The sequence below is a fragment of the Andrographis paniculata genome, unplaced genomic scaffold, assembly GCF_009805555.1.
Source record: "Andrographis paniculata isolate CXL003 unplaced genomic scaffold, ASM980555v1 Contig95END, whole genome shotgun sequence".
Taxonomy (NCBI): Eukaryota; Viridiplantae; Streptophyta; class Magnoliopsida; order Lamiales; family Acanthaceae; genus Andrographis; species Andrographis paniculata.
The window spans coordinates 1,170,571-1,196,052 of NW_026137634.1; the positions used below are offsets into that span (position 1 = coordinate 1,170,571).

The 25,482-nt window shown below is 32.6% G+C and overlaps 3 protein-coding genes across 3 annotated transcripts; 2 read left to right on the plus strand and 1 right to left on the minus strand.

The window, feature by feature from the left end:
• Positions 1–3,656: 3,656 nt before the first annotated feature.
• Positions 3,657–12,139, plus strand: LOC127243229 (kinesin-like protein KIN-UB). Its single transcript, XM_051263140.1, has 19 exons — positions 3,657–3,843; positions 4,387–4,487; positions 4,601–4,723; positions 5,544–5,729; positions 5,903–6,124; positions 6,212–6,362; positions 6,823–6,972; positions 7,498–7,586; positions 7,801–8,004; positions 8,884–9,027; positions 9,587–9,718; positions 9,823–9,954; positions 10,537–10,675; positions 10,771–10,863; positions 10,988–11,113; positions 11,220–11,345; positions 11,494–11,637; positions 11,722–11,850; positions 11,946–12,139. The coding sequence occupies exons 1-19, from the start codon at positions 3,657–3,659 to the stop codon at positions 12,107–12,109; spliced, it is 2,742 nt and encodes a 913-aa protein (XP_051119097.1). The 3' UTR covers positions 12,110–12,139.
• Positions 12,140–12,366: 227 nt separating this feature from the next.
• LOC127243230 (uncharacterized) lies at positions 12,367–13,193 on the minus strand. Its single transcript, XM_051263141.1, has one exon. It carries the CDS (start codon positions 13,127–13,129, stop codon positions 12,476–12,478), a length of 654 nt encoding a protein of 217 aa, XP_051119098.1. The 5' UTR covers positions 13,130–13,193; the 3' UTR covers positions 12,367–12,475.
• Positions 13,194–14,187: 994 nt separating this feature from the next.
• Positions 14,188–23,206, plus strand: LOC127243487 (SNARE-interacting protein KEULE). Its single transcript, XM_051263532.1, has 21 exons — positions 14,188–14,493; positions 16,076–16,134; positions 16,676–16,757; positions 17,401–17,479; positions 17,961–18,011; positions 18,166–18,262; positions 18,353–18,385; positions 18,671–18,796; positions 18,876–19,067; positions 19,168–19,251; positions 19,328–19,423; positions 19,506–19,579; positions 19,661–19,757; positions 20,041–20,166; positions 20,248–20,343; positions 20,905–21,024; positions 21,116–21,193; positions 21,491–21,687; positions 22,025–22,115; positions 22,205–22,294; positions 22,665–23,206. The coding sequence occupies exons 1-21, from the start codon at positions 14,421–14,423 to the stop codon at positions 22,716–22,718; spliced, it is 1,995 nt and encodes a 664-aa protein (XP_051119489.1). The 5' UTR covers positions 14,188–14,420; the 3' UTR covers positions 22,719–23,206.
• The last annotated feature ends 2,276 nt before the right edge of the window (positions 23,207–25,482 follow it).

Sequence of the window (25,482 nt, forward strand, 5' to 3'; positions counted from 1 at the left end):
TTCACACCCTTTTAAAGCCTTTCCACCTCTCTCAACTACATTTTTTTTTTCTTTAATAATTATTTTAGTATTTTTATTTTTTTGAAATACTTTTTGACAATATGGTTGTTGAATTTATGGTACTTAGGATGACAACTCAGAGTTGCCCTATCATGTGGGCAAAATTACAACAGGAAAGAATAATTACAATTGTGATGAATAATATAAATATAATATAATGAATGCCATTTATAGATGACTTGAATTTACACACCCCTATGCCCTTTTGGTATTTTTCAAAACTTTTTATTTATTATACAATTTTATTATTTTCAATAAAATATTTATTTATTTTTATTCAAACATCAGATTCAATTTCCATTTCACCTAAAAACAACAAAGATTAAAATATATAAATCTATATTTCATTTAATATAATGATTCAGCTTATGAGCTTCATTTTATTATTATTATTATTATTAGATTGAAATAAACTTGTCTCATTGAACATTTCTTTAAAATTAAAATTCTTAAAAGTACTCAATAATTTTTTATTTTTTTATTTTTTTAAAGTCGTGGTTTGAGCTAACTTCATATATTATCAATTCGACCACTTTGCGACAATCTTACGTCAAAACCGTTTCATTGAATGCTTGTCAACTCAAATACCCTTCCGAAAGACATTTGATTCGTCATTGGCCATAAGTCGAATCGTCCTTTTTGGTTCGAACCAACATGTTGGATTCAATCATGAATGTTAATATCTCTATTATTGTATGGAATATCATCACAGAATTTGGAGCTCATCTTTGGCCAATGAACACCGATCTTTGAATTATTTCAATTTATTGTTTTCTCCCTTTTTTGGATTTTTTCTTGACGGTTACTTTTAAATGAACATACAAAGTATACTCTCTAGTATTGATTCAATCGGTGTTTTTTCATCGTAATTTATGTAAAAGTAAAAGAGTATTTTGGTATTAGTATACAATTATTTTACTATAATACAAAATTAATACTTTTAAGTGGGACGGTGAAAATAATAAAAAAAAACAATTGGAACAGATATATATATATATATATTTTTTATTATTATTATTTTCTTTGTAATGTTATAAACTTATGAAAACATTCTAAACCAAAATAAATAAATAAAAATTGAAAAAATATTAAATTATTAAAATTATACTACCATATGTACCACAACAAAAAGAAGTAAAGCAATTAGGAAGAGATGAGTTGTATGTACAAAGGGAGTGAAAAACAAAAGAGAATAAAAGGTACATAATCATTTGCCCCCATCTAAATTCAATGTATTGTATTGTATTTGTAATGCAAATAGTGACAATTTTAGTACAATAACATTATTCATGGTCCACTTCATTTTTCTTATGTACTAACATTACAAAAGTTTAAATTAATCATCATTTGTATAAATATAATTAAAAATAAGATAAGAGAAAAAATAGAGTCGAAATTTACTATTTTTGTATCGTATAATTGTCTCTAATGATCACTTTTTTTAGTTAATCGTCATTCGTGTAAATGATTACGATAAAAACATAAATAAATAAATATGTGACAAAATTACAATAATAAAAATTATATATATATATATATATATATAAAGAGTCAAAATATAATATTATGAAAAAAAAAATAAAAAATGAAGCCTATATATATATAAGTATGAAAATTGCATGTGCTCCAATTTGGACCATCTATTAGTTTGCACTTTTAAGTGGTCCTTTTGTTTTTCCCCCTTTATATACTCCATAATAATTTTAATTTGTACAATTTTTCTATTAGTAATGTTTAATCTTCTTGTAATTTTAAATAAATAAATAAATGAATGAATTTTCCCAAAAAAAATAAAATAAAATTTAGAGTGTGATGAAACATGGATTGATATAGTGATGTGACCAAAAATGCTTTAATAAATGAATATTCTTAGTTAATATAGTAAATTTTACAAAAAATTGTAACTACTTTATTGATGTAAGTTTGTTAATGAATTCTTTTTATAGATTAAGTAACTCATGTTTAGGGTGTGTTTGTTTGTGTAATTTTCGATTTGATATAAATAAATATTATACAATATTTTGAATATAAATTTAATTTATAGTATAATATAAAAGTAAACATTTAATGATTTATTTTTTAAATAAATTAAATTTAATTTAAACAATGTTTTTTTTTCCCAATAAGTTTTTATTAAAAAATACAAAATTTTCATATAAAATATTCTATTTAGCAATTAGTTCATTTGCAACTATGAATTTCAAGACTAAAATAAAAGGCTTCACATTAAAAACAATTAATGACATTTTATTGGATGTAATGTTTAGTTGTATTTTAATGATATTTTAAAAGTTACAATAATATTTCTATCATTAAAATTATTGAGTGAAGTATATTTTTCTATCAAAAAGATTTATAGTTGAAAACGACTTCCAACATCCAAAAACACGTTCAAACACATCCTAAATTTTTGCTAAAAGTTTGATCTATTGGTGCATTGATTCTTACTACAAGTGATGTTGTAAGAAAAGTTAATGATCATGACAATGACAAAAGATCCTTTCGATTTTTTATATCAATGTAATGTATTGCGATAAGAATGATCGAATTAGTACGGTTACAAATAGCCGCAAAGTTACTAACGTATTTGAATTCTATCAATATATCGATCAAATTCTTCACTAATGACTTGTCCAAAATCACTTTCTTGAATGAGACCACGTTATATTAAATTTATCCAAAAAAAAAAATAAAAATTAAAATAAATGTATAGCATAAATAACGATGATTTTATATTAAATATATAACAATTTCGAACATATTTAATGTGAATGATATTGTTCTTTGTTCTTATCACATTAGTAATATTTATATTAGAAAATTAATATATATTCGATGCCTCATATCGAGATTTAATTAGTTATTATAATTATTTACGATTGAACAAAAGACACAAATTATAAAAAAATATTAATTATTTTTATTGTTTTTTTACAAATATTTTATGAATAGAGAAATACCTTACTAATTAAAGTCTTGAATGAAATATTGGTTCACCATTTAGGGCTCCACACTTTTACCAAAAGCTTACAAATTCAAATTCTAAGGCTCCAACTTTTAGTCACTTTTTATAACTTTTATTCCCATTACAAAAAAGTTTTCAACTAAATTCATATAATAATGTTTTTTTTTTTTTAAAGTTTCATTTTATCACTCAACGTCTCTCGTCTAATTTATATATTTTAGTCGTATTTTAAAATTTATAATTTATAATTTTTTAATTTTAAATAATTATGTAATTATTTTAATTTTTATATATAATTATTTTTAGTAATATAATTTTTAATTGCTTGTGCTAAGCTAAAGACCACAATTTAAGTGGGAAAATATTATTATTATTATTATTATTATTTGTTAAATGAAAAAGACATATATATATATATATATATATATAAAAATAAGCAAGGCTTTGGTGGGATAATGTAATGATTGGAGCGCCTATTCTACGCCATTTTTACAGTGCAGCTTTCAATTTATCGGTTGGGTCTGAATTATTATAATTTATTTTTCAACCATATTTCTCCAAAAAGCTCCAACCTTTTTCTTCCTACAATTTCTCCCATTGCGCAGATAATGCGAAGAAAATCGTCAACAAAATGTCGGCAAATAGCTACTACAGAAATGGCGGCACCGGCACCAGCACCAGAGGAGGTGCAGTGAAGTTTGATAATCACAATTCCAAGTACTCTTCGTTGAAATCAAAGGCGCAATTGCCGAGCGTCACTTCTTCCAGCCTCAGGCGCAGCAGCACTGGCTCGAGCTCGAGCCGAGACGATTCTGCAGGTAGCCCCCCAGAAATTGAATTTTTGTTCGAATTGGAAGAATTTGGACTCCTTCGTTGTTGAATGCATCGTGTGTACACTGTGGAAGAATGTCTAAGCTTGATCTTCAAATTTTTGTGTTGGAGTAGAGGAAATTGTTGCCATTATTAATGTTGCGATGCTTTTGTGGCGGTAGTTCTTTGTTTGTTTGTTTTTTTTTTTTTTAAGGCAGCTTAGTATGAGATTGTTCAATTTAATTTATTTTATGCTAAATTATTGTTTATTTGTGCACATGCAACTTATAATGTTCTAATAAATTCATATACTTTTTGTATCATCATTAAGTTGGGTGATCTAGAGAGATTGATTTGGCTCTCCATTTATTGATTATTTTGTGATTGTTCTATTGGAAACATATGGATTTGATCTTAAATGCCTTGATCTAATGAGTTCCCACATATATGATCATTTTGTTCATATTTCGTTTTATTTATTTAGTTTTCTGAAAAAGATTTGGGATTTTTCTTTTTTTTTTTTGTATGGTAAATATTGAATTATGTGACAGTTTCTGGAAGAGTAAGAGTTGCTGTCAGATTAAGGCCTCGAAATGCAGAAGAGATGGTTGCAGATGCTGATTTTGCAGATTGCGTGGAACCACAGCCAGAGGTACAATGCTTTTTATGGGTGTAATTGGGTGCTGTTATCAGATTTTTATTGGTTTGGCCATTTAGAATTTGATTAGATCCCAATCGCTGATTGTGATTTTCTTGGATGTTCAGCTCAAACGATTGAAGCTTCGGAAGAACAATTGGGATTCTGATACTTATGAGTTTGATGAAATTCTAACAGAGTTTGCATCACAAAAGCGGGTGTATGAAGTTGTAGCAAAGCCCGTAGTGGAGGTACACATAACTTGCGGTATTTGCTGATTACACTGTTAAAGTTCTGAAGGGAACTATGAATAAACACATTTTTATACTGCAGTTTCTGCATCGAGCATAGATGGTATATTAAACATCAAAAGGATTTCATAATATATTATTCTTTTGCGTTCATAGCAAAAAGATTACTTGGTTCAATGAATTATATATAATAAGTAGGGAAATATCATGTGTAACCTTATTTAGCACAATTTATATCGAGAAATAACTGCCTATTCATGTGGGCAATTAGCTGCAGTAAATAACCCAAATCAAAGCAAAATTCTGCAATGTTCATATTTGTCCAACCTCTCTGCATTATTTTTGGTCTGTTTCATGTTGTAGTGCAAAAGCTCTTTGATTCTGTACATTATTGAACGGTGATGATATGATCAATTTTATTTGAAGATCTTTGCAATTATAGATAAAACAATGTTTTTTTTATGGAATTCATAATGCTGCTAGTTTTACTTAATTAAGTTTGTGCATAGGCAGCATACCCTATGTTCAGTGCTCTGTTATATGTCTTGAGAATCTAACATCCCGTGCATTTTTTCCATATTTTAAATTCTTCTCCGCCTCATTGTCTATTTTCTGGCCTACTGTCTTTGCTATCATGAATAAGATATCTTACATGTGTTAAGAAAAATAAAGTAGTCTAGTGCACTGTGGTTTTGCCTTTTTATTTAGAAGATTCCTCCAAAATTGTGGCTTCTTTGTTTTTGTTCACCACCCTGGATTTTACAACGGGTGTAAGAGTCGTCTATTGTATTGTATGTAATGTATCTATATTTTTTTTCAGAGCGTGTTGGAGGGTTACAATGGAACAGTGATGGCATATGGGCAAACTGGTACGGGGAAAACCTACACACTTGGACGGCTAGGAGAAGAAGATGCTTCTGATCGTGGAATAATGTTGCGTGCAATGGAGGATATATTGGCTGAAGTATCACCTGAAAATGATCTGGTGTCTGTTTCTTACTTGCAGGTTCTGTCTATCTGAGATTTCTTTAAATGTTTACTTTGGTATCATTTGAACTACATTTTATCGACTCTTTTACTGAGTTTTTTCTTCCTAATTTTATTCTCAATTCATATGCAATTTGCACTTCTATTTCCTAACATCGTGAGCTCTAAATTTACCGTCTTGTGATCTTGCAGCTCTACATGGAAACCATACAAGATCTCCTTAATCCAGCTAATGATAGTATATCTATTGTTGAAGATCCCAAAAGTGGAGATGTATCTGTACCTGGAGCTACTGTGGTCGAAATTAGGGATCATAAGAGTTTCATGCATTTGCTTAAATTAGGCGAAGCTCACCGTTTTGCTGCAAACACAAAATTAAATACAGAATCCTCACGAAGTCATGCAATTTTAATGGTGAATAAATTACATTCCTACTTTATGATAGCCTTTTCCACCAATTCTTCGGAAAGTTCAGGCATGCTGAAACCTATATTTGGTCAGGTACACATAAAAAGGTCTGTGAAAGGAAGGAATTCTTCTATTTCAAGTGAAAATGGAAGCATGGGTTTAAAGTCATTGAAGCCCCCCATTGTTAGAAAAAGCAAGCTAGTTATTGTGGACCTTGCTGGTTCCGAGCGAATTGACAAATCAGGTATTTTTCTGAATAGTTGTATGCAATGAAGCAATGTGGCATATCACTTCAGCTATGATCTGAGTTATAAAGGATGTGGAAGGGAAAGTTGTGCATGGTCTTTTACATTGTAAAGCCTATCATACAAAATATGGCCACACTTCATGCATATTCAGTGGGTGTTTTCATAATTTTGTAGGACAATCAGTATAATGTTATTAGCTAATTGTTTTATATGAGGAACTTTTATTCCTATGCCTTTTATCTTCAGCCATTTTTCACATAAACTCATTACATTTTTTTAAAATAAAATTGATACAACTCCTGTGAATGGCTGTTTTCTTTTTTGCTTCATATATTATTGATTTGATATCTTGCTCTGCTTATGTTGATCCAAGAGATGGCGAGAATCATAGTTCAAAGTAAAAGTCTATATTGCTTTGGCATTTTATCCTCCAATCTCTTTGCCTTTCATTGCCAGGGAGCGAAGGCCATACGCTGGAGGAAGCTAAATCTATAAACCTGTCTTTGAGTGCATTAGGAAAGTGTATCAATGCCTTGGCTGAGAACAGTGCACATGTTCCTGTCCGCGATTCAAAGCTTACAAGATTACTTCGAGATTCATTTGGAGGTGATAATAAAAAGTCTGTATTAAAAAAAAAAGCGTTGTAATGATGAATTTCAGAAAAGGGAGAGAACCAACTTACTTATTTCCTGCCTCGTGTTTCTCTGTCTTTACTTCTCAATGAATGGACGTTTCCCCTGATATCTTTGATTTTCACCTTTTACTGAGCATATAGTTTTTTTTTTTTTCTCTTATGGGTATGACTATATATTCATTCTCATATTAATATTTAATTCAATTTGTTTCTTGAACTTTATGGAATAAAGTAGAACATATCATGCCTAATTTGTTTCCTTGAATGTCTTTTTGAAAACATGCATGCTATGTCCATCGCATTTGTATCTTACTTAAAAACATTTTATGATTAAAAGAAACTCGAGCTTTTCTGAAGTTGAGTAGGATTTGTTAAGGGCAACGGTCACGTGGATATATGACAATACCTTGTGTGAGAATCTCATCGTAGTGCCTTTTGTTTATCCTATTTTTATGCTCAAATTCAAAGTCTTCATGGTCTTAATGCTAAATTTTCAGGTTCAGCAAGAACTTCATTGGTCATTACTATTGGTCCGTCACCACGCCATCGTGGAGAGACAAACAGCACCATCATGTTTGGACAGCGGGTAAATTTTGATGTCTTCTCTAGAAAATGGTTATTATGTATTGTTGAGTTGTAATCATTCGTAAAAGATGAAGAGTTGCCTGTTGTATAGAGGGAGCTGATAATCGGATTCAAGCTTATATATATCTGGAAATTATTTTTTATGATGGATACTATTAAAGATTTTTTTTTTTTTTTTTTTTTTTTTTTTTTTTGGTTAATGTTTGTCTTTTCAGGCCATGAAGGTGGAGAACATGGTAAAAATTAAAGAGGAATTTGATTACAAAAGTTTGTCCCGAAGACTTGAAATACAGTTGGACAAACTAATTGCAGAACTTGAAAGACAACAAAAGGCATTTCAGGATGAGATCGAAAGGACAAAATTGGAAGCACAAAAGCATATCACTGAGATGGAACATAAATATGCTGATGCATTGGAGGTATGTGAGGCGTCATCTTGGTTCAGCGGACTGTTGCTTATTTTTCCGCTTCTTGTTTAGTGTATAAATGTCTAGTTATACTTATGCTACAAGGCTGGAACTCATATAGCAGCTCAATGAGAAATGATCAGCATATCAGATCTGTGACATAAATATCATGTTTCTGTTTTATTCCTGAAATTTTTATGTCCTTCGACCTAGTTTAAGGGCGTGTTCCTGTGCTTTGGAGTGTTTTGGTTATTTAGGAAATAATAAAAATTTTGAATTGAAAATAAGTTTTGATGTAATGTTTATAATACAAATAGATGTTTGATTTGACGTTTGTATAGGGATTGATATTTTTTTTACTAGAGCACTCATAGTTCAAAAACAAGTATGAAAACATAAACAAGCACGCCCTAAGCTTTTAAGCTCTAAAAGGTATCTTCCTAAGAACACACCATTGACCATACATACCTTTGTTTGTGGTTCTGTGATCCTATCATGGTCTCAAATTTAGGAGTTAGATGAAGTAGTGATCATATGCTTGGTGTGAACATAGTGTGATCGGTAATACTTCTAGAAAATTTGAAGAAATTCTGGAGCATAAAGCCCACTTCGAGTGCTCGACCCTTGTGCTGGTGTTACTATCTTGGAAGCAGTTATGGTTTGATATCTACTGGTTGTTGCTAAATGACATTACAACTGACACCATATATCCAATCAAACTTGTTATGCTCTGCATTTTTTGAAGAATAACTGTAAATCAAAACAAAGATCCGACACAATATTTGTTTTGTTTTCATTTACAGTTTGTGCTTCTACATGTGCACTAACGCACAAGTTCAGATCTTCACTGCCTACTCAATATCTTAGTTTATTCATTGAGATGTTTTCTAGGAGAAACTGAAGTCCCAGAAAGAGCACATGGATTCTGTAAAGAGGCTTGAAGAACAATGGGCAGCAAAACTAAAGAACCATGGATCGCAAAAGGTTAAAGTAGGTATAGTTGATGATGGCACTGATCATAAATCAAACTCAGAGGTACCGCATGATTATGTATCTGCTTTTGCATGTTAGCTATAGTTTTTTTTATTCATCATCAAGGATTCAAATCTGCTACTATTTAGCAAATGAGGCCTGCGAGAAAGGGTTGGTGGTAAAACTGTACTGTTGTGCCTCCTCATGCTGATAGATTTAGATGACATTGATTTTCAATCATAACACAGAATTCCTTAGAGTTAGGTGGCTTTTGTGTCTTCAAGGAAAGTAAATTACTTGTGCAGCAATCGATTTTGTGAGTGATATAAACTTGTTTTGAACTTTTAATTTGTATTTAAATCCTTGATGGCAAACACTTGTACATTCTTAATCAGATTCTGAATGCGAATTGACATTTAGACGGTAGTAGATTTAAAGATGAAATAATGCAATACATGAGACTGTAATAGGACTCAGCACGCTACAATTTATAGAAGAGAGATACATGTGAAGTGCTGAGGAAATGGATAATTTGGATAGTAGGCCTTCCGAGTTTCTTTATTTTGTGAACTACCTGGCTATTAGCAGTGAATGTGCTACAATGAATTCTGTTACTCCGCAGCCTAAGCTGATAGCTGCTGGTGAAGTTGCAGAGATTAAACAAAAGCTTCAGAATGAAACTCTTTTGCGAAAAGCTGCTGAAGCAGAAATTGAAAATCTAAAGAATCAGCTGGTTCAGTTAAAAAACACAGAGGTGTTTGCTGTGTTACTATTTTTATTCATAACGTGTGGTACCTAATGTTCCTTTTTCCTCAATGTCTATCTTGGCTTCTAATGTTGATTAGTTTATTCCATCAGGGTGCTAGAAATACCGAACTTTTAAAACTACGCAAAATGCTTGAAGATGAAGAACATCAGAAGGCAAAACTTGAAGAAGAAATAGAAATGCTACAGAGTCAGCTATTGCAAATAAGCTTCGAAGCAGATGAGGTAAGCACTTTGCAGCCATAAATGTTACCAAGACGTTTTCATTTGATTTCCCATCTGTCCCATAAGTGTCCATATTTTCTGTTCTTTCCATATTTCTTTAATGTTTTTTTTTTCAAACATTTCAAAGCTTTTTGGGTTTATGGACCTAAGTAGGAATTATCCGCTAACTACTACTGCTGAATCTGAACGTTCATCAGATGGTTCATACGATACAGTTCCTACCACTTAGTTGATAGCTAATTATATTAGAAACCTCTCCATTCCAATGCTCCTTTTGCCGATTGTGTTTTGTTTTTCTTGGTGGATTGAAAATAATAAAAGATTAAACTTGTCACATGTGTTGCACTGATGGGCATTTATCATAATATCACAAGTCAGAGCAAATTTTGCTTCAATGATAATCAGGAATTGCATGAGAATTATTCTTTTGTATATTGAGGATCCTTACTGTCTTCCACTGTAATACAAACAGTCTTTGGTGACTAAAATTTTTCTTGCAAAACTATAACGCCTATGGTTTTGAAATAGGTTTTTGCTTAACAATTTTCAAATTATTTTTTTTCATTCTGTACAACTTTGCAGTCAAGCAGAAATCTTGAGAGAAGTTCCATTGGAAATGCACCGAGCCCCTTGGACACACTCAGTCCTCAGGTCAAGCCGCAACAAGTTAGAAATTCTGGAGATGGAGAGAAAGCTTCGATGGTGAAACTCTTTGAACAAGGTGCTGTTCTAATTCCTTTCTTCAAACTTTTGCACTACATATTGGCTGTCTTCTTTTTAAAATCCTATTTATTGATACCAACCACACTCCGGCAGTGGGTTTGCACAGAATATTGTCATTACTCGATTCTGAAGATGCTGATGTACGAATTCATGCTGTTAAAGTAGTTGCTAATCTTGCCGCAGAAGGTATTACTTAAAATACTTTCCTTTTCTTTTTCGCATTTGTCGTATTTTTTTCTCGCTTTTTCTAGGGATGTTAGGATATCATTTTTCCTCTCTGATGCTTACGAATATTTGTTTCAATTTTCAGAATCGAATCAGGAGAAAATTGTCGAAGCTGGCGGACTTGCATCTTTGCTTATGCTTCTAAGAAGCTCCAATGACGAAACAATTCATCGAGTTGCAGCTGGGGCAATTGCAAATCTTGCAATGAGTGGTAAATTGCGTCGGCTTTATTAGGATTTAGTTGTGCACTACCAAATACCATTTTTTACCTTTGTTCGCCGCTAACTTATAAATTTGTTCACGATGATCTTTGGCAGAAACCAACCAGGAGCTCATTATGTCTCAAGGAGGAATAAGCTTGTTGTCACTGACAGCAGCCAAGGCAGACGATCCTCAGACGCTCCGAATGGTTGCCGGAGCCCTCGCCAATCTTTGTGGAAACGGTAAATAGCAACACTCTCTACTCCTTTCCTCACCATCCTGACAGTAAAGTTTTTCACAAGCATTAACTGTCGAAATAATACATTGAAAGTGAAGTCGAATTATTCAAAAGTCTACTTGTGAGGTGAAACTTTGCTTTCATGTCCACAGAAAAGTTGCAAGCGAAGCTTAGAGCTGAAGGCGGCATCAGGGCGCTTCTCGGGATGGTTAGATGCAGGCATCCCGATGTTCTGGCTCAAGTTGCTCGTGGAATCGCAAACTTTGCTAAATGTGAATCGAGAGCATCCATCCAAGGTGAAGTCAGTTCTTTAGCCTAAACTCTTAGCACCACAGATGAACTAACTATTTCTATGCTCGATTCTTCACTAATCGTTGCAGGGAATAAGAGCGGGAAGTCAGTTCTAATAGAAGACGGCATCCTTCCCTGGATCGTGCAGAATGCTAATAACGAAGCCTCGCCAATTAGGCGTCACTTGGAGCTAGCCCTTTGCCATTTAGCACAACACGGTAGGACCTTTTCGTTTCACATGATCTTTTGCAATGAAAACACGACTAAAACATTTTTATGCACGTAAAAAACTTTGCATATCGTTCGATTCCAGATATCAACTCAAAGGAAATGGTCAATGGAGGCGCCTTGTGGGAGCTCATTCGGATATCTCGAGATTGTACACGCGAAGACATACGCGCTCTTGCGCAACGAACTCTCAAGTCTAATCCTTGTTTCCAAGTCGAATTGAAGAGGCTAAGAATCAACTGCAGCTGAACTACGGCGGAAAGTTTTCTCGACGGTACGGTTTTACTTTGTTTAGATATGTATTTACTTTAGCCTTAGCGATTCGCCCCTCGTCGCCACGGTTTAATCGTCGTCTAAGCTGTACATAGAAAGTTTGTAGCTATCACTAAAGGCCATTTCACAACTATGTAAATGCTTATCTGCCATTGTTGCTTGTCAATTGTGTTACCTATGGATCTCCATTGTTTAAGTGTTTTGGATTTAAGCTATGGATTTGAAATAGTCGAAACATCTATGATTTAATGTCGATGTAGTAGAGGTGACAAAAATAAGCACGGTCACGGTCTGAGCTCTGCACGAACTATTTAATCGTTTCTTTACACGGAAATTTTCAACTCACTTCCGGATTACAAACACTTCGCCAGATCGTGAATCTATGCACTCGACCCACCTACTCCCCCGACCGTTCCCTCCCCGAATCGTCGCGCCAACGTACGCAACATCCAACCCCGTCCCGACCGGCAAAAACATTGACCTAACCACCCTCCTCGACTTCCGGTCGATCATTCTCCGCCACCACGAGCCCTCTGTCGCCCTCGACCCGGCATTCTTGCACACCAAAACCGCACCTCTATCGCCGAAATTCTTTGCCCCGGAAAACTCCTCCTCCCCGTTACCGTCCACCACGAGAAAATCAATCTCTTCAAATTCTTCCACCGGCACCACCCCGCGCACCACCACTTCGCCGGCCCTGTGCCCCGACCTGGCCATGCGGTCGACGTAATCGACCCTCGACTCTTCGTCGGGGACTATGCAAACATGCCGGCCCCCCGTGTGCTTCACCGCCGTCGCCAGGCCAACGCTCACGGCGATCGTGCTGCCCCGCGACCACGCCTCGACGACAAGCCTGGCGCCCCATCCGGCGGCCATCGCCGAAACCGCCTCCGCCGCGCCGACGCCGCCGGAAAAATGAAAGCTTTTTGTGCTGACTGTATTCACTGTTTCAATGTAAGCTTTTAAGGCCATTTCTGGGGACCAAATTAGCTTCATTGTGCTTTCTTCAATCCTTTTAATTTTTCGGAAAATAGAAGAAAATAAAATAACTTTAGTTTGTATAATCATACGTACGTTATATATAGATTGGGCTGTGAATGTCAACTGCGTTGACATTTGAAATCCAGGTCAATCCAACGTGTAGATTGGCATTGAGTGATTTTTAAGTAGTTTCATTCGTATGTATTGTAAATGTAAGATGGATTTCCAGATTGCTTTTATTTTAAATAGAAATAATAATTAATTTTAATTTGTGGATTAATGTTATTGTGGACAATGATGATTCAGAATTAACGGTTGGGGCAGCCGCCAAATTGCGATAACTTCAAATTATTACAACTCTTGGCTGATTCATTTGCCACGTCACGCCACGTCATGGTCACGCGTATGCGCGTCAAACATTGACATTGACCCTACAACACACGCTATTTGCGATATACATACAACGTGTATATGTATAGATTCAAATAAACAGTCGAATTCTATAAAAATAACTATTTAATGCGATATCTGCTTATAAAAAATATTTAACATAATATTTATTTTTATTTTTTAAAAAAATTATTAATGAATAATATAAGATCTTTCCAAATGTCAATGTAAACACAATTACTTAGCATGCAATCTGGCGATCTTTATAAGAGAGTTTTTCTGAGAGTTTTGAAATATTGAAAAAATAAATAAATTAGAATTTGATTTGATATTTTGTGAAAAGATATAATAAAATATTTTATATTAATATGTTATAAATAATAAGTTATGATATATTTCAATAAAATATATATAATATAAATATTATTTTGTAAGTAATAAAATTTTATATAATACAAGTGAATAAAATAATATATTTATTTATTTATAATTAAGATAATTTTTTTTTTTAAAAGATAGATAAAAATAAAGTAGTTTGAATAGCACTAAAAGAGGGTTGCGGTAGAGAGAATAAAATGTAATAAACAAAATAAGCAGGGGTATTATTGTAACTGCGCCATCTGACCCGCCCGACCCGGATGACTTGTTCAGTCACAGAAATTCAATATCGGGCAAGAACGGTCAAACCCACACAGAACCCGAACGAACAGCAAGAACTTCTTCAAACCCATTTCCTTCTTCTTTTTCGTCGTCGTCGTCGTCTTCTTCTGCCGTGTGACGATTTTTCCACTTTCTTCAACCCACAAGGATTACCGATCAACACCTTAATAACTCTCATTGATCGCTCGATTCGGAGAAACTGGAAGATATCATATTTTTTTCTTAATAATTTCGGTGTGATTACCAAGTCATCACGATGTCGATGTCTGATTCCGATACGTCGTCTCAGGGCAGCGAGTACAAGAATTTCCGCCAAATTAGCCGAGACAGTAAGTTGATTTTAATTATCTCTGCGACTTTATGTGGATTTTGGTTTTGGGGGTTGTGATTGTGTGAATGGGCGGAGTAAGATGCAGTGGTTTTCGTAGTTTAATTTTGCTTTACCGTTGAGATTGATGGGCGTTTGTTTGGTATTTAGCTTTGGGTTTTACTTTATTTATTTTCTGTTCCTGGAGCTTGATCTTCGATTCATGTCTTTGTTGCTTTTACTTTTTCTCTAGTTAAGCCGATTTTGTTCCGTGAAAGTATACAATGTTCTTACAATTAAATTGTTATGTTTTGGAGGAAAATCACGGTTTGAGGAATAAGGGGTTTATTACTCAATTTGGAGGGGAGGATTATCTTGGTATGATGTTTAGCCAGAAATAGGAGGGTATAGAATTCGTTAATTTTCGTAATTTTGAAACAATTTTGATCACGAGAGTGTCACGAAAATTTTGCATTACATGAAGTTGATTCACATTGCTAGGTTACACATTAATAAGTACATTGAACTATGTCGGATCATCTGATGAACATAATGTGAGGAAACAATGACACATAGTGGAAGATCATTTCACAGTTATAGTGACACTAAATGTACAGATAATAACTTAATAATTTGCAATTGATGGTCTCCTGTGCAAGGGTGTTTAGTGTTTAGCATTTCATTTCAAGTATCATAAATGAAATGGGAGACCATCGTACCCATGGTACCAACCAAAGTTTTGGTGTGTGTGTGTGCATAGTGATTTGATGTTGGGAATCATGGAGATTGTATAGTAAAAATAGAAAAAAAAAAAAAAATGCTAAAAGAACCTAGCCATGCTATCTTGTATCTTGGACAAATAAACAAGGAAAATCCACATTCTTTATGTGGTTTGCGTTTCTTGATTGTGTATAATTTTTTGAGCACCTTTTCAATTGATAGGACAGGTTTTTTGCTACAATGTGTATTTTTTTATATCTAATTAGATAGAATATTTCCCATAAAGCAAGAAATTGTAGTGTGGTAAGGGCATTATAAAGAGCCTTGTAACTATGCATATATATTGAATTAATTGAAACTTTACTCATTGAAAATAAATAATTACAAAAATCTGTATAATTTGGAACACCAGGTAATGGTTCAGAATGTACTTTCGTACCTTATGTTTTAGCATAGAAGAGTTTTATCAGGAATTTTCTCTTTTATCTGATTATCAAACAAACGTGAGTATGTAACAGTTAAAATAGTCAAAAGGCTACTATATGGATTTCAATAATTACAAATATATATTAATATAAATGGCTAAGACCATTTTTTTTACTGGTCATTGTGCTAAGGTTTTACTCATAATATCAGTCCTCTAGTCAACCAGCTCTCTTCTAAAAATAGGATGTTGAGTTGGGCCTTATTGGATTGGTGCTATATCAGATCAAGTGATTATCACATTTTATGTGTTTGCCCTATAATTTATCTATGAATTGACAAATATTATTATGCGACATCTATTAATTTGTTTCATGCTGGCATTTCTTATATTGAGTCATCGATCATCCTTCCCATTTGATGAATCGTTGAAGTTATTTATGTTGAGTACTTTTTTACAGGATTATTGTATGAAATGCTTCGATCAGCCAAAACAGGTGACTCAAAATCAAGTTGGAAGGTATAAGAAACTATCATATGCATCTCTGTTACTGTTGGAAATTGCAATGAGATTTAAACGCCCTAGCTCACATAGTAATGCATTGTTCAGTAGATGCAAGTCACTTTAGTGAAGGCTACTTTCGCATATTTGACTTCTCAGAAAATTTGAATTATTATTTTTGATCTTTTCATGGTTGAATATGAGTTACAAAGCTTCGCAGTGTAAAGTAAAGTGATCTAAAAGTATTTGCATTTGATGTTCTGTGCTTCACGGTCTTCTCATCTTTCTCTTCCGTATCAGTGTACCACTGTTAATTTCAATATATATATCCCAATACCATTCACATTTTGTCCTATGGTTATCTAAATCTGAAACCATTTAGTTGACCCCTTTTACAGACTTTTCTGTTTTACTCTTTAAACCCACTGTATTTTTTCTTTTTACCTTTTAGGAGAAGTTTTGAACCCCTGTCACAACACGTGGAGGTTGTTTGTTCATTTTTTCAATTAAACAAAACTTTTAATGAACTTCTTTTTCATATTTCCTTTCGGACATTTAGGTTCTCATCATGGACAAGGTAACGGTTAAAGTAATGTCATATGCGTGCAAGATGGCAGATATCACAGAGGAAGGAGTTTCATGTAAGAAATAGAAGACCAGTTTCAGAGACAACTGTATCTTTCTTCTTTTAACCTTTATCTATGACTTGCTTGCTTTCATGCTTTTCACTTCTGTAACTAGCGGTTTAAAGAGTAAATTTCATCTGCAAATTTCTATACTTTGTTCTTGTTATGCTTAAACAACTTTACTATACTGACCCTTTTTCTATTTTTTTACTACGTTGTAAATGCTATTTTCTTATTCATTTTGTGAACAACATAATACATATATAATGTGAAAAATCATAAGATAGGGAAAGTGGAAATCCTTTTTGCATTGTTACACTTGATAAGAAAGTTTAGGTATCATGTATTACTTGAACTGCCATAAATTAACCGTCTCTAAATTTTTTTTGAGTTTTAAGTATAAATCCAATTGTGGAATGGAGCGGACAGGTTATGTCTCATTGGAAGCGTCTTATTCTGCATGTAGCATAAATTGAATCCTTATCTCTTTTCAAATCTCTTAAACCAAAATTTATTAATTTTATCTATTAGTTGATTTTTGTGTGTTTTGTGTTTTTTTCTTTGTGATAGTTACAAATTATCTCCTTCAGATTGCTTTTGTAGTGGATAGTTACAAAGTGTTTTGTATTGATTATTGATTGTGCCCTGTGGTTTGCAGTGGTGGAAGACATACATAAACGAAGGCAACCGCTGCCCACTATGGATGCTATATATTTCATCCAGCCAACAAAAGAGAAGTATTGAGACTTTTCTATATTGTCTATCATAACGACAGTGCTTTAGTATTTCTGAATTAGAATATGTCATTAGTTTCTTTTTTGCTAGAAATAATATGATATTCTATAAAAGTGTTTCTGAATTAGTTGGAAAATGCACACGTCTTTATTTTCTCCGAGCTCTATGCTTCTTATTTTTGAGGGGATACTAGTCAAGTTAAAATTTTACTCTACTAATTCTTTGTTATTAATTTAAATACTTAAAAATTTTTTGTTGGTGACACATCATCATCATCTTCTTCTCTATCTTGTTCAATTCTTCTTAAATTTTACTTATTCAAATGTAAGGGTGCTCGATATCAGCGGTTATATACTTAAATCTAAAATTATTCTACCTATGTTGCTTCCTAAATTTTTTTACTGTTGAGTATCGATCAAGTATTAATTGTGTGTGGTTCTGTATAACCCCGCCATTGATACCATTTTTTTTCTTGATATGCAGCATTGTTATCTTCCTTTCCGATATGTCTGGAAGATCTCCATTGTACAGAAAGTATGTTTTTGTCTGGTTGCTTGGATTATGTTTCTAACTATTATATGGAGACTTTTCTCTTTGCATTCCTGTGTTGATGGAAAAGCTTCTTCATGCTTAAATTTCTACTGGGCCATTTCTTACTTCATCTAATTTTCTTTTGTTCTATCATTAGGGCATTTGTGTTCTTTAGCTCACCCGTTGCACGAGACCTTGTTAGTCATATCAAGAAAGATGGAAGCGTTCTCTCTCGTATTGGCGCCTTAAGAGAGGTTATTGTTACATTCCAAATTTGTCGTATGCAAGCTTTATCTTGTAGATTTGCTTTCATAACCTTGTTTGAACCTGATTGATATTTGCAGATGAACTTGGAGTATTTTGCAATTGATAGTCAGGTATGTTGTTCCTCTCCCTTATTTTTAAGTTTTTAAGTCTACTATGCAATTAAATTGGAAGGATGAAAAATATGATGTGAAGTTGTCTTCCATTTATCCCTTTTCATTTCAAAAGAGAGTAGAAATAAAAATGTAACAACAAGCATGCTAGATGTAATAGTGAAATGTGAGAATGCTTTTATTGTATTCATCAGTGGATGTGTATGCGTGAAAATGCAATTAAAAGTACTATGTGCTTCTTAACCCTTGTGGAATGAATTATCTTACTTTAAGCTATAACTATAGGGTTTTGTGACTGATAATGAAAGAGCCCTTGAAGAACTCTTTGGAGATGAAGAAGGCTCAAGCAAAGGTGATGCTTGTTTGAATGTGATGGCCAACCGCATAGCTACAGTGTTTGCATCTTTGAGGGTTTGTGTCAATGATCTGACTTTGTCCAAAATCTTTAAGTAATGGCATGGTAAAAACATCCTAAATATTCATGCTGCAGGAATTTCCATTTGTACGCTACCGAGCTGCCAAATCCCTTGATCCTACTACAATGACGACATTCCGTGATCTAATACCCACCAAGCTTGCTGCTTCTGTTTGGAACTCTCTTATGAAATATAAAACCAACCTCCCTAACTTCCCCCAGTCAGAGACATGCGAGCTTCTTATTCTAGATAGATCAATAGACCAGGTTAATAGCTCTCTTCTTTGTCTATGAAAGTACCAAAATCTTCATAGAAATTCATACTGGTTAATTCAATCATGTAAGCATAGAAATTTTTTTGGTGCAGATTGCTCCAATTATACATGAATGGACATATGATGCCATGTGCCATGACTTACTAAATATGGAAGGGAATAAATATGTCCATGAGGTATTGCCTTTGAGTTTTCATGGCCTGCTTCTCCGCTGGAAAGTCATCAACTTCTTTAATGAATAATATTATTCAGGTTCCAAACAAAATTGGTGGAGTTGAGAAGAAGGAGGTTCTTTTGGAGGATCATGACCCTATTTGGCTTGAGCTCCGCCATGCACATATAGCTGATGTATAAAGAAAATTTTTAATTTGTGAATTTACAAACAATTATTCTCCATTTAATATACTTTGACTATGCTTTACAATGTCAGGCCAGTGTACGGTTGCATGACAAGATGACGAACTTTGTGTCAAAAAATAAAGCTGCAAAAATCCACGGTTCAAGGTTGATTTTGGATCCTACTTGTGGGTGCGGTAATTTTGTATCATTTCTTTCATGTCTCTTTAATATAAGCAATACCTGCAGAGAGGGTGGGGAATTGTCAACTCGGGACTTGCAAAAGATGGTTCAAGCTCTGCCTCAATACAGTGAACAAATTGAGAAGCTCTCCCTTCATGTTGATGTGAGTATTATAAATTTAAATCTGCAATTTTAGTTATTTTACTTTCTGTATTGACTTACAATAATATTACTGGCGTCAATTATCAGTAAGGGTTTTTTACACTGATTTCCTTGTGGTTGATTTCTAGTTTCTAGCCTATAAATAGAAAGCTTACACTGATTTCTGTGAGGATTATTTTAAACTATGAGCAACAACTATGATCTTGTTGTCTGACAATTTTTCATATATTATTATTTTATTTTTATTTATTTATTTTTGCTGTTTTTCCCCCATCTCTCTCTAGATTGCTGGGAAAATTAACAGAATTATCAGGGACTTGGGGCTTAAAGAAGTTGGGCAGCTGGAACAAGATCTTGTTTTTGGAGATGCAGGAACCAAAGATCTTATCAATTTTCTCAGATTGAAAGAGGTGCAGATTTTTCTTTTTGTCTATAAAATATCAGGATGTATACCTGCTAACGTATTAATGTATAATTAATCATTTCTGCAGGATGTATCTCGTGAGAATAAATTGCGATTATTGATGATTTATGCAGCTATATATCCTGAGAAGTTCGAGGATGATAAAATCTCAAAATTAATGGAGGTTAGTGCTGTTTCTTAATGCTACTCATGGAGTGTGTATCATCATCACTTTGCATCTGTGAAATAAGGCTCCGGCGCGCTGAGTTGAGTCCTAAACTAATCTTACAGCATTGAGGAGCCACTTGTGTTAGATAATTAGAGATTTGATGATAATGGTGTCTGCCTAAATATTCTGATTGGATATTCCTCCATAATCAACACTCAAATTCCCCTCTTTTAATTCCACTTGATATCTCACCCATCACTCTGTTTCATCTCTTTACTACTTGTGTACCTTAGGTTCATAGTTTATGGCACACGTGCGTAAAATCTTCAAAACTTTTATTCGCCATTTTACAAGGTGCAAGGTTTATTACACTGCGTTAAAGCATGTTGTTAATTTGTATGATTTAAAATAATTAGGGAATGTAAACCACTGCTCACCAAAGAACACAAAGCAAAAACTGAAAAAGGTTCTAGGAATTAATTGGTTTTTTATTTATTATTTTAAATTAAGCTATTTGAGTTAGAAACGAGTCGTCGTGATTGTGATATAAGTATCATCTTGTTGCGTGTGTTGTAGTTGGCTAGACTCCCACCAGAAGACAGGACTGCTGTTTATAATATGAAACTTCTAGAAGCATTATCCGATGCCAAAAAGAGCTCAATTGTGCCATTTTCTCTCAAGTTTGATGTGCACAAGGTAAACTATCCATTACCAAAATGATTTTTGTATTCAGAACTGCTCATGCTTCGGGCACTCATTTTTTTCTTTTTGGTTATATCTATTTCAGAAAAAGCACGCTGCTCGAAAAGATAGGCCTGGTGAAGAAGTGACATGGCAATTATCTCGTTTTTACCCCATAATAGAGGTGCCTTAATTTTTTGCTGCTTTTATGATGTAGAACATGCATATAATGTGATTCTGTGTGTGATGATTATGTCACCGTTTACAGCACTAAATGGGAACTGAATGGATATATGTTTCAATTGACAAAGATATCCACGCCTAATAAAATAGGAAGGGAAGGGTAAACTGTAGACACCATTTTAACTTACCCTAGTAAGATAATGACGAAGTTTACTGTGAGAATTCTATATTTTATTCGTTTGACTTTAATTTAGGAAACTTGGAAATTATCTCTATGTTGATGTATGTTGCTTTCCAGGAGCTAATTGAAAAACTTAGTAAAGGTGAACTGCCGAAGAATGACTATCCATGTATGAATGAACCCAGTCCAACTTATCATGGAAAGTCTCATTCAGCTTCTGTAAGTATGGCTCATGATGCACCCGCTCCACATTCAATGCGACAAAGACGAGCAACATGGGCTCGCCCTCGAAATTCTGATGATGGCTACTCAAGGTATTATGTGAATATTAATTTCTGTTTTTGAATGTGTTATATATATTGTGGTTCTTGCCCCTCCTCCCCCACCCTCCCCCATTACACCATTTGTCCATGGGGCTGCTATACTGTACATTCTTTCTTTTTGAAGACCTCTTCGAATCATGCCAGATTTTTCCTGTTGGTCTTTCTTCTTTCATAGTGTTTCTCCTGGCTCAGAGATAATTTAAATTTCAATATATTCCTCGATGTCTTTGAATCATATTACCGGGGGCTATCATGTTAGGCCTAATTGAGCTTTATACCTGTGATTCTCGAAAGGTAACTTATCTTTACACATATTGGTTATCTGTAGTGATTCAATTCTAAGGCACGCATCCAGCGATTTCAAGAAGATGGGTCAGAGGATTTTTGTGTTTATTGTTGGTGGAGCAACACGATCCGAGGTATTATTTGTAAATTACCTTTCCCTCTCCCTCTCTCTCTCTCTTGCATATCATCTCTTCGCAAATCTCTGAAATTGGTTTTTGTGCAGCTAAGAGTTTGCCATAAATTATCAACAAAGTTGAATCGAGAAATTGTTCTCGGCTCATCAAGTCTGGATGATCCCCCACAGTTTATCACGGTATAATACATATTTCTATTTTATTTATTTATTTCTCTCTAACAGTAATACATTTTTCATTGCAAGAGGTTGACACAAATTTAAATTGTTGAACCTTTACTTAAGTGACACAAAAACACTGAATGATAATATAAAATAGAAGTCGAAAGATGCTGATGGCAGCATTACAGTGTAATACATTTTAGACCGTAGTTTTGCAGGTGTTAAGAAACATTCGATAATTTAAGAATACGAAGATGGAGAAACAAATACAAATTAGAGATTGTTGAGGGTGCCTCCACTCCATAATAAACCCAAAAAAAATATTCTTGAATCATTGGGAATATCATCCGGTGTGTTTTTACTGTTTATTATTTATTTCTCGTTGCAGAAGTTGAAGATGATCACTGCAAATGAATTATCCCTGGACGATCTTCAGATCTAGATGCCCCTATTACTGTTGAAGCTGGGTATGCAATTTTACAGCGACTGGCTTTCAGAGCAGAGTCGCGAATCCATAGAACATAATGGAATGTTAATACTTCCCACTTTTTTTTTTTCATGCTTCTTCCATATATCGAACTTCCCATGCCCCTGCCCCTGCCCCTGCCCAGTAAAATGCGGCAGTCAGTCACTTTGTTGTAATTTATCCGGCTGAGGGTTGTCGAGCAATCCACAGTTTGTATGTAGCCTCTTCTTCTTCCTTTTTTTCTTTTTATTTTATTTTTTTCGTATATTTCTGAAGTCCATTGCAGGTTACGATTCACTTTGTAACGGTGTCTGCCTTCGCCTTCGATTCTGGCCCCTTGTTTCAGTTCTCATGTATTGAAGAAACTTCTGATTGTTTTGAGACAACGGTGAGATGTGATTTGATGATGTCTTTGCATATTTTGGAGCCCTAATTGCAATTCTTGATGAAAATCAGGTTCTTTATTTTTTGAAGATTTAATTTTTCATTTATAGGTATATATATTCAAAATGGTTATCCCTATGTGTTGGGATGTATTTAGAATTTTTTACTATGTGAGGTTTACATACAAATTGGTAGGGTCTATTGATGTTTATTATTTTGATGGATGTGATTCTTGTTAAATTTTTTACTATGATCAATAATTCAATATAGATAGACCCTTAGATATATCATATATATGTGTTCATTTTATGTTTTTTTTTTTTTAGTATTTTTTAAAATAATTTTGTTATAATTATACAAAACTCTCAAGATTGTACATTATATGAATGAAAGAATATAGATTATTTATTTAATTATGCATATATAGCAATAAAGTGATTTTGTTGTGTGGCTTATTTAGAATAAAATAATATTGTGATTTTATTTGTGCATCTATCAGTATCAAATAAATAGTAAAAAAGCACTATAAAGGGTATTCAATAATTGTACTAATGATTTCATATACTTTATGTAAAGGGTATGTAATATAGCTGTGAATGCCCCCACCCCCACCCCCACCCCAACTATACCTACATTCACTTTAATTTCACCTAATTATTAAATTATTCCTATCCCATCTCATTAATAATAATACAATTTTATTTATTTTATTTTGTTAATTTTTACGTAAAAATTCTGTATGATCTTTGCAAATATATGTTAAAAAAATATTACATTAAATATGTTTCTTTTTACTATTCTTTATTTTTTTTTCAATACTTTAAAAGTCTATGTCTAAACTAGTTGAATTGAATAATAAAATTTATTAGAAAATACTAAACTATTTTGTTGGTCTAATCAATACCATGGATAAATTGAATACAATTATGTGTGTTTTAAAAGAATTAATTTTAACATTAGCTCACTATTAAATACCGATAATCTTTTAAGTTCAATTTAGGGTTTGTTCACAGTTTGTCATAAATATTATTAAAAATATACTACATTTATTAATACAATATATATATATATTTTGCATACTCACAAAAATAACAAATCAATACAAAATATTATTTTTTATATTATTAACAAAATTTTTTTATACCTAATATATATTAAAACATTTACTTTAAATGCATGATTGAAACTAAAACAACATATATTGTACAAATTGAGGCTTGTTCATACAATGTATTTATTTTATGTTAATATATATATCTTATAAGTTGAAATTAATCGTGACATATGATATGTGAACAATTATATACAATAACATACATGAGATTAATTGTATAATGTGTGTGCACTATTATTATGTATACTAAATTTATATCAAATATATTTTTATTAAACATAATATATACTTTATAAAACATTAGATATATTTTTATAAAACATCAATTTTAAAAATATACAAATCTACACTCTTATTTCACCGAGTATATGCTATCTACACTAAAAATTATTGCCATCTATCTCGTCTTTCAATCTATAATTTTTTTTTAAAAAAAAAATCAGCATGAACAAAAACAATATATATATATGTGTAAAAATTTAGATAAATGGAAAAAAAAAAAAAAAAAAAAAAGATTAGTAGCATTAATTATCGTCATGTCAGATTTCTTCTACAGCCCAAAAAACAGGAAACTATTGGATTTATACATCATGTGACCCTACAGTATTTTTATAATTACTTAAATTAATTTTATTAATTAACAAGCAAACCCGTAGGATTATAAAGGGAATAATAAGGAAAAAAATAAATACTAATGTACTTTTATTATTTTTTTGTTATTTATTGAAAATTATAAAAATATATATAGGCTTTTTTTTAAAAAAATTTATTTTCTAAAATATAACACAATATAAATAATCGCAGTATATACATATAATTATGTTATAATAGGGGAATTAATTAATTAATTGAATGATTAATGTTTAACTAATGATGGGTGGTTGTAATGTACAATTGTGATCATTAAAGTTGTTTACCAGCATAATAATAATAATAATAATAATAATAATATATTATAAAAATATATATTTATTTTTTTCTTATTTGGTCGTCCTTCGTAATTTATTTTTATTTTTTATTTTTCTTTTTCTAAATATAATACATTTATAATTCTACTTAACAATAATATATTACTTTTATATATTGATTAATATTTTAAATTTTCACATAAAAGACAAATGATTAACATATAAAAGAGTATAAATTTACTTTGGTAAAAATAAGCTTCAACAGCCAAGCTAAGGGGAAAGAGTATTTTTAATCAGTACCTTTTATATATTGTCAACAAATTGACTATAATTG